The 14268-nt window shown below is 38.5% G+C and overlaps 1 protein-coding gene across 4 annotated transcripts in view; it reads right to left on the bottom strand.

The window, feature by feature from the left end:
* Positions 1-14268, bottom strand: part of USF3 (upstream transcription factor family member 3) — a 56698-nt gene that overhangs the window by 27608 nt on the left and 14822 nt on the right. For 2 of the 4 annotated variants that reach the window (XM_013982422.2, XM_005670202.3), the window contains exons 2-3: positions 4113-4228; positions 1860-1924 (exon numbers count right to left, since the gene is read on the bottom strand). Coding sequence is in view for 3 of the 4 variants with exons in the window: in XM_005670202.3 (XP_005670259.2) it covers positions 1860-1906 (47 nt within the window). In the remaining variant the exon portion in view is untranslated. 4 annotated transcript variants of the gene reach the window in all.

Genomic DNA, 14268 nt, shown 5'->3' with positions numbered 1-14268 from the left:
GCGTTGCCGTGAGCTGTGGTGTAGGTTGCAGACGCGGCTCGGATCCCGCGTTGCTGTGTCTCTGGCGTAGGCCGGTGGCTACAGCTCCGTTTCAACCCCTAGCCTGGGAACCTCCATATGCCGCGGGAGCGGTCCAAGAAATAGCAACAACAACAACAACAGCAAAAAGACAAAAGACAAAAAAGACCAAAAAAAAAAAAAAAAAATTAATTTATGAATTTGTATTTGTTGCATTAATAAGAAAACATTTGAAGGGAAGTTTTCTTAATGGTATATTATGGTATGAAAACCTAGCTGTAGATACATCAATATAAGTTTTGGGATGTTTTGTTTTTTTTGTTTGTTTGTTTTTGTGTGTTTTTTTTTTGTTTGTTTTTTTGTTTTTTTTTTTTTTGCTTTTTAGGGCCGCACCTATGGCATATGGACGTTCCCAAGCGAAGAGTAGAATCAGAACTGCAGCTGCCGGCCACAGCCACAGCCACAGCAACACCAGATCCGAACCGAGTCTGCAACCTACACCACAGCTCACAGCAATGCCAGATCCTTAACCCACTGAGCGAGGCCAGGGATCAAACCCGCATCCTCATGGATACTAGTCGGATTCTTACCACTGAGCCACAATGGGAACTTCCTCAATATAAGTTTAGAATTCACAATTTCTGAAAGCAATTACAATTCTCTACTTTCCATATCCAGAAGTCATTGGTTGATAAGTAATAAATCAATCATTGGAAACCTTACCTATTTGAAAAATGTAATTAAGGAGCTAGTCAACTCTCAAAGTAATATGCCAAGTACAGCTGAACCTTAAACAACGTGGGTTTGAACACAGGTCCACTTATACGTGCATTTTCTTCAGCAGTAAATACTACAGTACCACAGGATCCACAGTTGGTTGAATCCATGGATCTGGAACTGTGACTACGGAGGAACTGTGACTATGGAGGAACTGTGAATAGGAGGTCTAGCTATAAATTATACACGATTTTCCATTGTGTAGAGGGAGGTACCCCTAACTACCACATTGTTCAAGGGTCAACTGTAGGTGATTTCAATGTTTGCTCTGGCAACTGGCCAGGGGTAAGGGTGAGTGTGTAAAGAAGACAAGCAACAATACAGAGGAATCTTGTAACCCCCAGGGAGGAAAGTGTGGCAGCCACCAACACCCATGCACTGACAACTGGCATCCAGGCCATCTTTTGCATTTATGATGATCCACATTCTTACATTTTCATAAAGACTAATCTACTAAAAATACTAACTTTCCCTTTTATGTACAATTACTCAGTACATAAGCATTCTCTAATAGCTATTTGGTGAAGAAAGAGAATAGTGATTTTTTAATATTTAATCATGGAAGCACTGTCCATGCAACTCTAAGCAGAAACACTGACCAAATTGCTAGAAATTCTGAAGGAAGTTATTATACAAAAGAACCAGAATATTGTATGGATGTGTATATTGGCACTGGTGCTTTGTAACTGTACAAAAATGTCTATTCAAACTGACTTCAGCTTAAATGAATTTAGCATCTACCTCAAAGACTAATATTGGTCGAAAGTACAAATTTTAGGAGAAACTAAACATTTAGCATAGACTAGGTATTATACTACTTTAATTACTCATAGTCATTTTACTTGTTACACTGCTAGTAGAATTAAAAGGACAAGTGAATTTAATTATGTACCCTTTTCAGTAAATCTATGCATATTTATCAATACAATCAATATTTTTGAAGAGTCATGGCTCTTTAGGCATCCAAATGAAAGTGCCCTAAGGACCACCTGTTTAGCAAAGTGGGAAATTATTCTGCTTTTTATCTACAAAAAGTATATTAATTTTGGATTGTATCTTCATACCTGTGCTGCTTTTTTGTAGGAGTCTCATTCTCTGTCATTTCTGGCATGGTTACAGTGATAGGAACCTACAAGGCATAGAAGGAAGACATATCAGAAGGTCCAAAGTCATTCTAGTACCTTGAAGAAATTGATTAATGGCAATTTTTTTTGTTGCTGCTTTTTAGGACTGTTCCCGTGGCATATGGAGGTTCCCAGGTTAGGGGTCAAATCGTAGCTACAGGTGCTGGCCTACATCACGGCCACAACAACACCAGATCCAAGCTGCATCTGTGATCTACACCATAGCTCACAGCAATGCCGGATCCTTAACCCACTGAGAGAGGCCAGAGATCAAACCCACGTCCTCACGGATACCAGTCAGATTCGTTTCTGCTGCGCCATGGCAGGAACTCCCAATTAATAGCAACTTTGTTTGAATACCAAGACATTAAAAAATGAAAGTGACATCATGATAAAGTACTGGACTGGGTGTTATGGATAGAAAAAAAATGTACAAATACAGGGCAAAAAAATGTTATAACTAGCAGATGAAGAGCATGGTGAATGTCAAATGTGAATTATAACCAGAAAGTGACTGAAAAGATTAGAAGGGAGAAAGATCATTATAGACTTGGAAATCAAGAAAAACCCAAAGGGGATATAGAGGTGACCAAGTCCTGGAAAGACAGGTAAAACATACTTGAGTTGGGACAGTATGTCTTTGTCCATGATAACAAAATTTAAAACAATAGCCCTCCTCTCTGAACAAAGAAAAAACAAAAGTGACAAGTACAAAAACAAACATAATATTCCATATTATTCATTCATTCATTCACTCTTTTGCTAGGCTTCTTTCATTTCAACCTGCTAGAAGTCTTAAACATTATTTAATGATTTGAGAATAATTAAAATCTGAGTTCAAGTATGAAAATTCTATTTGTATTTAAAATACCATGGAGTTCCCGTCGTGGCTCAGTGGTCAACAAATCCCACTAGGAACCATGAGGTTGCAGGTTCGATCCCTGGCCTTGCTCAGTGGGTTAAGGATCTGGCGTTGCCGTGAGCTGTGGTGTAGATTGCAGACGTGGCTCAGATTCCGCGTTGCTGTGGCTCTGGTGTAGGCCGGCGGCTACAGCTCAGATTCAACCCCTAGCCTGGGAACCCCCATATGCCATGGGAGCGGCCCAGGAAATAGCAAAAAGACAAAAAAAAAAAAAAATCATGACACTAAAGAATACATGGTCTATAGGCAAATATACACCTATGCCAAAAAAAACCCTGAAAAAATACATTAAAATATTAATCATAGTTATATAAAGCCAAGAATATTATAGGAGTTCCTGTCATGGCTCATCAGTAACAACTCTAACTAGTATCCATGAGGATGTGGGTTCAATCCCTGGCCCCGCTCAGTGGGTTAAGGATCTGGCATTGCTGTGAGCTGTGGTATAGGTCACAGACGAGGCTCTGATCTGGTGTTGATGTGGCTGTGGTGTAGGCCAGCAGCAGCAGCTCTGATTCAACCCCTAGCCTGGGAAATCCCATATGCCATAGGTGTGGCATTATAAAATATAAGCAATTTCTTTTCTGATTTTCAAAAATTTTCTAATGGCAACTTTGATGTTTTTAAATCTCAGGGGCTGACGACAGTCTTTCAAAAGAGGTCTGTGAAGTTGGGATATCTGTTCTGATACACTGCAGGAAGCTGCAAGTGCAGTTTCCCATTTTCTCTCTAAGAGAAAAAGAAGGCAGCAAGTAGGGAATCTAAGTCAGCCTGCGTTTATTAAAATCTGGCTCTGCCATTTCCTAGAGGTCCTGGGCCAGTTATGTAACCTCGTAGAACCTCAGATGTTTCATCTATAAAATGGACCATAATCACAGTATCTAGATTATTGGGTTGTTTCGAAAAAGGAATGACGAAATAATGCAGGGAAAGCACAATAGCATGGCACCTAGCAGTAACAGGAATTCAGTCGACATTAGTTATAAATATTAACGAGGTATTTCAGGTAAAGGTTTTGGCTCCAGAAAGGAAGGAAGGTCCTGAAAAAGACATAGCAGATATAAACTAGCTGTTGTCAGACAAGTACTGACTGAGAGCAGCCCGAGGAGAAATATGTACTCTAGACCTATTTCCAGCAGCTTATTCCATCTTTTTCCTTACATGTACGAAAGTCTGTATCAGCGTAAAAGCAAGGAGGTCACATTAGATAACCACAGTAGGACAATGTGGGCCATGTGAGTAAACACATCCGTCTCTGTCACCTTTCTCACCCAAGGGTTTGCAGAATTTCTTCACTTCTGATTCCTGGCTTCCAGTGCCTCCTGTTTCTGATCCAAATCTATCATCTTCTATCAGAAGATGGTCTATAAGCTATGTTTTCTTCTTACTACACAAGAGAAAAAAAAATCAGTGAATGTTTATAGGTTTCCATTAGCAGCAAGTAAAACAAGGACTAGCAACTTAAGGCAGGCAAGCATATAGGGTGATCCTGAATTCTCCCCACTTCTTGAAAGCTAATGAACCTAGCTGCTTTCAAAAGTCACCTCCGATCCTACTGTACAGCACAGGGAAATGTGTGTGATTGGGTCACTTTGCTGTTCAGCAGAAGTTGACAAAACATTGTCAATCAACTATAATAATTTAAAAAAAAGTTACTTCCCAGTGGGCTACGCATGCTCCACCCCCACAAAGACGGTTGTGTTGCAGCCACAGGATGGTCTCCAGGAGGCTATTCTCTCCTTTCTTATGAACATTCACTGTCCCTTAGATTTTCCTGGTCCTCGGCCTAGCTCTTAAGCTAATTGTCCTCAATTCTAAAATTATCTTTCCTTCAATCTCCTACTTCTCCATTCCCTCTGGTGAGAGGGGCTAAAACTTACTCTAGGACCTCCACTAAGGCACTAGGAACACAGCCTTCAGATCTGTGCATTGTATGTGCCCTAAAAAAGTGAAGATTTGGGGGCTTCTTTCCAGACAAATGAGAAGTGCTAGGTAGGCCCCAGGAATTTGTATTTTCAACAAAGTCTCTGGGTGATTCTTTTCTTTTTCTCTTTTTCTTCTTCCTTTTTTTTTTGTCCCCCCCCCAAAAAAAAAAAAAGGTTTGAGAAACTGAGCTCTGCTTTACGGCAATGTTTCCAAACATTCCTGATAATAAGAACTATCTGAAAGTACTATTTTAAAAAAATATATTCTTGGAGTTCCCTTTGTGATGCAGTGGAAACGAATCCAACTAGTATCCATGAGGATCGGTGTTCAATCCCTGGCCTCGCTCAGTGGGTTAAGGATCCCGTGTTGCCGTGAGCTGTGGTGCAGGCCACAGACGTGCCTTAGATCTGGCGTTGCTGTGGCTGTGGTGTAGGCCAGTGGCCACAGCTCTGATTCAGTCCCTAGCCTTGGTAACCTCCATATGCCACGGGGGCAGCGCTAAAAAAGCAAAAAAAAAAAAAAAAAAAGCCTATTCTCTGCCCATCCCAGCCAGACCCCACTGAGTCAGTCTCTAAGGAAGGGGTCTGAAATTGAATTAAGTGCCCCCACGTGGTTCTTATCAGGACAATTTGGAAGCTCAGGCAGGTATCTTTTTCTTTTTTCTTTTTTTTTTTTTTTTGGTCTTTTTGCTATTTCTTGGGCCACTCCCACGGCATATGGAGGTTCCCAGGCTAGGGGTCGAATCGGAGCTGCAGCCACCGGCCTACGCCAGAGCCACACCAACACGGGATCCGAGCCGCGTCTGCGACCTACACCACAGCTCACGGCAACGCCGGATCGTTAACCCACTGAGCAAGGGCAGGCCCCCAACCCGAAACCTCATGGTTCCTAGTCGGATTCGTTAACTACTGCGCCACGACGGGAACTCCTCAGGCAGGTATCTTTAACTACTAAAATTTCAGGCACCTGACCAATATTCGACAGTAACAGAGACTGTTTGGGATGTAGCAAGCGTTGACCAGATAAATTTACCTAAACCAGTAACGTCAGCTTTGCCTTGCACCCAGATGAGTCAGCATTTGGTCATCGGTATCACAGTTCCAATTGTTTCCATATAGCACTTTTGAAAGTGTACAGATTCACATTATAATTACGATATATGAAGTAAAAGTTTTAATTTTTTAAACATCTATAATCTTAAAGTAAATGACACTAGAGACCTATCACATAAGTAAACATATTCAATAAATTGCACTGGGATGAAAGCCAGCAGTTTACTGAAAGAGGAATACAACTACAAATCAGAATCATTCCATTCACCAAATGTCACTATAAATATCCATCTTAAAGAACATTTTAACCAATTCAATTAATATAATTCAATGCAAGATTATTTCCATGTCCAATTCCTCCTGATTTTAAAATTGCATTCCTAATGCTGAAAAAGAACATACACTGGAATAAAGAACTATATAATACTGTCATAAATCCTTGTCCACTTATTAATTAACCTACTAATAAGGAAATGACATTTTTAATACAGTATTTCTATAACTAAATACAAATATAACCTTTAAAATATTTAAAGTGCCCTGAATTTTTAAAGAAAATTGTCAAAATGTTACATTAGTAATCTATGAATTATTATTTCTCATGGTAGGAAAAAGTCATTTCTGAAATTAGTCAAACCCAGTGGTTCTCAAAGTGTGGCCTTCAGATTACTTGCATCAAAACCACATATTTTAAAACTTTTTTCCCCTGCATATAAAACTTACATATTAGTAAAATGCAGAAATTTTAGTGTAACATTCAATGAGTTTTGACAAATCTCATTTGGCATACATCTATGGGACACAACCCCTATCTAAGTACAGAACATTATTAATCATCAGAGGAAGTTCTCTCATGACCCTTCCTAATAAATCCCTTCCCCTCCTCCCACAGAGGCAACCAATGTTTTTATTTTTTCACCACAGAACTTTATAATGTACTAATTGAGAATTCTACTGCATCAAGCTTTCATTCAACATGTTTTTGAAATTCATTTGTACTCCCCCCACACACACATTTTTTAGGGCTTCACCTGAAGGATACGTAAGTTCTCATGCTAGGAGTCGAATCAGAGCTGCAGTTGCTGGCCTACTCCACAGCCACAGCTATGCCAGATCTGAGCCACATCTGCAACCTACGCCACAGCTTGCAACAACGCTGGATCCTTAACCTACTGAGCAAGGCCAGGGATCAAACCTGCATCCTCATGGATACTACTCTGGTTCATTACCAATGAGCCACAATGGGAACGCTTGCAGGTTTTTTCCTTTTGACTTCTAAGTATAAATATATAATTGCATGTGAATTTATAACTCAGTTTGTTTTTTCATTTTCTGTTGATAGACGCCTGGACTGTTTCCACGTTTGGGCTACTACAAATAAAGCTTCTACCCAAGAACACTGTTGTGTAAGTCCCTTTGTGGATATAATCTTTCATTTATCTTGGGTAAATACCTATAAGTAGAATTGCTTATCATCTACCCTAAAGTTCCACTCCTAGGTACTTACCCAAGAGAAATGAAAGACTATATCCACAAAAAGACTTATATATGAACATTTATCACACTTTCCTCAGAGTAACATTACCATTTTTGCACCCCTCACAAAGTAGAAGAGTACTGGTCGCTCCATAGCCTCACCAACATTGGGTTTTTTCAGCCGACTAATTTTAGCCATGCTGTTGCGTATATAGCAGTACCCAGGTATCTCACTATAGTTTAATTTTCACTTCGTGATGACTAATCACACTGAATGCTTTTTATGTGTATATTAAGCCATTTGTAGATCTTCTTCTATCTCTTCATATCTTTTACTAGTTATTAAATTGGATTGTCTTTTATTATTGATTTATAGGAAGTCTATATACTGAGTTATTGATATCTTCTGGATATATGTCCTTGGAAATACATTTTGCAAATACTTCTCCCATTAAATGTCTTGTCTATGCATCTTCTTAATTGTGTCTTCAGTGAGCAAAAGTTCTTGATGAAATACAGCATTAATTTTTCTTACCAATTTTTTCTTTTATAATTATTTCTTTTTATGTTCTGTCCAAAAAACCTTTACCTACCCAGAAGATATGGTTCTAGACCTTTGCATCTGGCTCCTAAACTGCTGAAAAACGATGTCTGGTTGGGACTTGTTGCTCTACACAGACATTCAGTGGCCATGTAGAGAACAGATGTACATCGTTGTATCAAATGTGAACCACTCTCTTTTTTCATGGTGGATGTGATTCTGTCCTAGCTCAGGAACAGAGCTATGGTTACTTCTCCCATGGTTACTTCTAGAAGGTTATTATATATTAATATATAATATGTTATACTATAACTGGCATACTTAATTATTAAAATTAATATTTAATAATTGATGATATTAATACTAGATGTCTTGTGTTATATAATTATTATATGTTATATGTATCATTATTTTAATATTTTATTGTATATATTTTATTTAAAATATTTTAATATTTTAGTATCATGTATATTATAGTATATATTAATGCTGTATAATCATATTATATATATAACAATATATAATATAATTAACATAACATTAATTTAATATAAATATAATGTAATAGTTTATATAATATTAAGGTCAATGATCCATATTATTATGGCACGAGGTAGGAGTTCCTTTCATATGGATATTTAATTGTTCCAATACCATTTGTTGGAAAGATTTCCTTCTTTCAATAGCATCTCTGTTAAATATCAAATATCCACGTAAGTGCAGTTCTATTTCTAGGCTCCATATTCTGCTGCTCAATATTATGATCTATCCTATGCTATTACCATACAGTCTTGCTCAAGCATACATTTAAAATATAGATTTCAAAGTTCCAGTTGTGGCTCAGTGATAAAGAACCTGACTAGTATCCACAAGAATGTGGGTTCAATCCCTGGCCTCGCTCAGAAGGATCTGGCATTGCTGTGAGCTGTGGTATAGGTTGTAGATGCAGCTCAGATCCCACATTGCTATGGCTGTGGTGTAGGCTGGCAGCTACAGCTCCAATTTGACCTCTAGCCTGGGAATTTCTGTATGCCACAGGTGTGGTCCTAAAAAAGTAATATATATTCTGACACCCCACTCCAGGCCTAATGAATCAGAATCATGAGAGGAAGAGGTCCAGGAATATATAGTTCCTTCCTCTAAAACTGACACAATTGATGAGCGCACAGATTAGGGCCCACATCAAAGACCAGTGAACTTGGAATTAAGAAACCTGAGCTCTACCTCTAGATTTGCTACTCAATAGCTAGATTTTACTTTATTTACCAAAAGCTAGGGCCTAAGTTTCTGCATACATAAAAGAAAAGGGTAGGTCTAGACTCAACCATTTAAGTAGGATTGAGCACCTACACTGCCTAGGAATTACAGAAATAATGATGAATACAATCTACATTAGAGCTTTCAAAAAAAAACTTCAGGCAGTGGGAGCTGCACTGTTCATATGGTCATCACCAGTCATATGTGGCTATGAAGTACTTGAAATGGGGCTAGTGAGACTATGGAATTAAATTTTAATTTTATATAATTTTAAGTAATTTAAATAGTTACTTGTAGCTAGTGGCTACTATACTGGACAGGGAACAGAAAAAATAAGTAAAAACATGAATTAATTAATGTCAATTTCCTGGTTTTGGTATTTCCTACAGTTATAAAAGATGTCACCTTCAGGGGAAGCAGGGTGAAGAGCACATGGACTCTTTGCACTATCTTTGTATCTTCCTTTAAGTCTATAATTATTTTTAAAATAAAAAGGTTTTTTTTTAGGAGTTCCCACTGTGGCACAACAGGTTCGGTGGTGTCTTGGGAGCGCTGGGATGCAGGTTCAATCCCCAGCCTGAGTTAAGGATCCAGCGTTGCCGCAGCTGTGGTATAGTTTGCAACTCAGATCTGATCCCTGGTCCGGGAACTCCATATGCTGTGGGGTGGCCAAAAAATAAAAGAAAAATTTTAAAGTCAGTTTAAAAATGGGTAAGTGTGGAGTTCCCATCGTGGCGCGGTGGTTAACGAATCCGACTAGGAACCATGAGGTCGCGGGTTCGGTCCCTGCCCTTGCTCAGTGGGTTAACGATCCGGCGTTGCCGTGAGCTGTGGTGTAGGTTGCAGACGCGGCTCGGATCCCGCATTGCTGTGGCTCTGGTGTAGGCCGGTGGCTACAGCTCCGATTAGACCCCTAGCCTGGGAACCTCCATATGCCGCGGGAGTGGCCCAAGAAATAGCAACAACAACAACAACAACAACAAAAGACAAAAAGACAAAAGACAAAAGACAAAAAAAAAAAAAAAAAAAGGGTAAGTGTTGGGAGTTCCTGTTGTGGCTCAGTGGTATCAAACCAGACTAATATCCGTGAGGATGCAGGTTTGATCCCTGGCCTCACTCAGTGGATTAAAGATCCCATCTTGCTGTGGCTGTGGTGTAGGCCAGCAGCTTCAGCTCTGATTCGATCCCTAACATGGGAACTTCCATATGCCGCATGTATGGCTCTGAAAAAAAAAAAAAAAGGTAAGTGTGACCTAAGTGATTTATTAATAAAACGGCATATGAGAAAAAAGCATCAAGCATGTTTCTTGTGGTACCCAAAGAAAGCTAGGTCTTGGAGAATATATAAGATTTTGCCAGCTGGAGTTAGGAAAAAGAAGCAGAGAAAAGAGCAATTGCAAAAGCGGTGAAACAAGAGCAGTCTGAAGACTGCAAGGGGGTGGGAGAAGTAGAAAGAGAACTTGGACAGACTGTATAGGAACTTTCTATGCCTAGTGAATGTGTTCAGATTTTATCTTAAGACCAGTGATTCTCAAGTAGTAATCCTCAGAAACTAGAACTGGCCTGAAGTAAAATGAAATCCCCCTGGTCTAACAGTAAAATGGAAAAAAGGACAATGTAGTTAGGATTTTTTCCTTTTTTATTGACTTATATACATAAGTCACTAACTTAAGTTCACAGCTCTGTGCATTTTTACACATGAATACACCTGTGTAACCACCACTCAAATCAAGATATAGAACATTACCAGTATCTCAAAAGGCTCTCTTGAGGTCCCTGCCACTAAGTGCCTTGAAGTTTCTTTTAAAAATATATATTCAAAAAAGAACATATATTTCTAAAGAAAACATTCAAATGACCAGCAGGCACATGAAAAGATGCTCAACATTATCAATCATTAGGGAAATGCAAATCAAAACCACAATGGGATCTGACTTCACACCTGTTAGAATGGCTATCATCAAAAAGTCAAAAGGTAAGTGTTGGCAAGGATGTGGAGAAAAGGGCATCCTTATACACTGTTGGTGGGAATGTAAACTGGTACAGCCATTATAAAATTAAAAACAGAACTACCATATGTTCCAGCAATCACACTTCTGGGTATATACCCAAAAGAAAGAAATCACTATCTTGAGGATGTATCTGAACTCCCATTCATTGCAGTATCATTCACAGTAGCCAAGATATGGCAACAAGCTAAGTGTCCATTGACAAATAAGTGGGTAAAGAAAATATTCTACTATGTGTCATTTTGTATACTGTATGTGAGGTAGGTAGGTAGATAGATAGATAAAGTTCAACCTTAAAAAAAAAAATGTTGCAACAAAAAAAAAAAAAAAAAAGGAAATCCTCACATTTGTGGCGATATGGATCAGCCTGGCTACACATAAATACAGTTTTAAAATGTGATCTATTTCTTTTCTTTTTTTTCTTTTCTTTTTTTTTTTTTTTTTTTTTTTTTTTTGTCTTTCTGCCTCTTCTAGGGCCGCTCCTGGAGGTTCCCAGGCTAGGGGTCTAATCAGAGCTGTAGCCACCGGCCTACACCAGAGCCACAGCAATGCGGGATCCGAGCCGCATCTGCAACCTACACCACAGCTCATAGCAATGCCAGATCCTTAACCCACTGAGCAAGGCCAGGGATCGAACCTGCAACCTCATGGCTCCCAGTCTGATTCGTTAACCACTGAGCCACAACGGGAGCTCCATGTTCTATTCCCTTATATGAGATATCTAGTAAATCCTTAGTCCTCTCCAGTCAAAATGACTTACCCTACTGAACTAGAATATGATTCATGGAAATCATAACACAACTAAGCATAAATTCCTGGCCTGGGTCATAGCCATTAAAATGTTAGGCCATAAGCAAAGTTATGTTTTGTTTTTCACTTAAGGTGATCATTTCTCCATGTCATTAGATATTCAAAATTGTGATTTCAGCACTTGTGTTTAATATTTTGGACATATGTACTCTATGATTTTATTTAGTGCTTTGAGGTATCTTGGCTCACTGTGTTTTGCTAGATGAGCAAAGATTTGCGTTATCTTCTTGTGTTTAATATCTTGGATATATGTACTCTATGATTTTATTTAGTGCTTTGAGGTATCTTGGCTCATTGCGTTTTGCTAGATTGCTAGATTTGCATTATCTTCTCCAACATTTTAGGTAAATAACCCTCTTCTTGGGATGTCCTATTACCTGGACCACCTGGTTCAATTAATTAAATCTTGAAATCTGGCATATCTGTTTTATTGTGCAAGAATAGCACAGGGGTGCTGTGCTTTTCACACCCAAAAGAACCCTTCCTCTAAACATTTGGTTTCAGCAGCTGCTTGAGGAGCTGTTTATGAGTGTGCTGTGTTGTCTTCTGTTTTGTGTAACTGCTATCAGAAGTTATAATTTCCTTTGCCATTAAGGAAATATTACATCCTTTAACAACGTCTGATAGCTCCTTCCTGTCAAGAACATCACCATCATGTTGGGTGAAATCACTTACAGAGGTTTCATAAATGCCAGCCTTGAGATGATTTGCATGTATAAGAATAAGAAATAGCAAAGTCCTCAGGAGTTCCTATGGTGCCTCAGTAGTAACAAACCAGCTAGTATCCATGAGGATGTGGGTTCGATTCCTGACCTTGCTCATTCGGTTAAGGATCTGGCATTGCCATGAGCTGTGGTGTAGGTCGCAGATGCAGCTTGAATTTGGCATTGCAATATCTCCTATCCAACCCCTAGCCTGGGACTTCTACATGCCTCAGGTGCAGCCCTAAAAAGAAAAAAGGAAAAAAAAAAAAGCTAAGTCCTACCTTTTTTCTTTTTTTTTTTCTTTTTTTTTTTTTTTTTTTTGGCTTTTTAGGGCTGCACTCTCAGCATACTGAAGTTGCTGATCCCAGGCTAGGGGTCAAATCAGAGCTGCTGCTGCAGGCCTATAGCTGAGTCAAACTATATCTTGAGAAATAAAAATAAACCAAGGGCATAGTAATTTGCTGAATGCAGTTTTAAATTTTTATTTTTAAGCTACACAAGTAACCTGTTTATATAAAAAATTAGTTTTTATTGAGATATAATTGATATATAACATTATATTAGTTTTAGGTATATAACAATGATTTGATATTTGTATATATTGCAAATTGCTCACAATACATCTAGTTAATTAATATGCATCACCACTGAGAGATACAAAATTTTTTTCTTTGATGAGAACTTTTAATATCTACTCTCTTAGCAACTTCAAATATTCAACAGTATTTTTAAGTACAATATTATTTTAAAAATCATTTTTGAAGAGTACAGAAATATATAAAGTTATATGGAAAAGTTACTTATCTCTATAATCACACTCTTCAGGAATAGCCACTGTAAGCAGTTTGGCATTTTTTAGGTCTTTTCCTTGCTCTTGCCCATTCAAACTACAAATACTTCTGGCCCAAAAGTTATATCATAATTAAATTCAAAGAAAATTCCATGCTTTAGGCTTTTTTTTTTTTAATTCAGTTGCAAAAATAACCCCTGCTCTTTGTAGAAGTTTTAAACAGCATAGATGTATATGAAGTACGACTGTCCCTCTGCTTTTAACAGTGTGATAGTATCAATTCCAAATATTTTTCCTATGTATGTCCAAGCAATTACTTATGCACATATTAGTAACTGTTATATTGAAAGGGCAGGACACACAAAATGAAAATAGTAAAAAATACCTTCCCATCCCAATTCAAATCTCCTCTGTGGGGTGATCCCGCTCCTTGGATAAAATTTAGGGCAGATCCCATGACTTACTGGTCACAGTTCCATAATAAAAACCTCTAGTCATTTCTAGTCACAAAACAATCCATGGGGAATATATCAACACAGTTTCTTTAATGTGGGCAATGCCTTCCCCCACACAATCTCTTGCACTCTCTCCTTACCTCCCAACTTCTGCCTCTGTCCTTACAGCTGCAGTCTCTTTCTGCTGAGGTGTCCTTGCCCATCATGAGGCCTATGGCACACTGTCCAGACCAGCTCCCTCCTGATATAATGTGGACCCATATCTGGTCCACGAAACACACACTTCTTTAATGCAGAAACTCCTAGAAATTTACCTGCAATATATTCATGTGTGTGCCAAAGGCATGTACTGAAGGATATTCAAGTAGCAAAAGATAAGGAAAGACTCATCAAAAGGAGATTGATTA

This window comes from Sus scrofa, chromosome 13 (assembly GCF_000003025.6).
Source record: "Sus scrofa isolate TJ Tabasco breed Duroc chromosome 13, Sscrofa11.1, whole genome shotgun sequence".
Taxonomy (NCBI): Eukaryota; Metazoa; Chordata; class Mammalia; order Artiodactyla; family Suidae; genus Sus; species Sus scrofa.
Note: the sequence above shows the minus strand (reverse complement) of the source record. Positions and strands in the feature narration are given on the sequence as shown.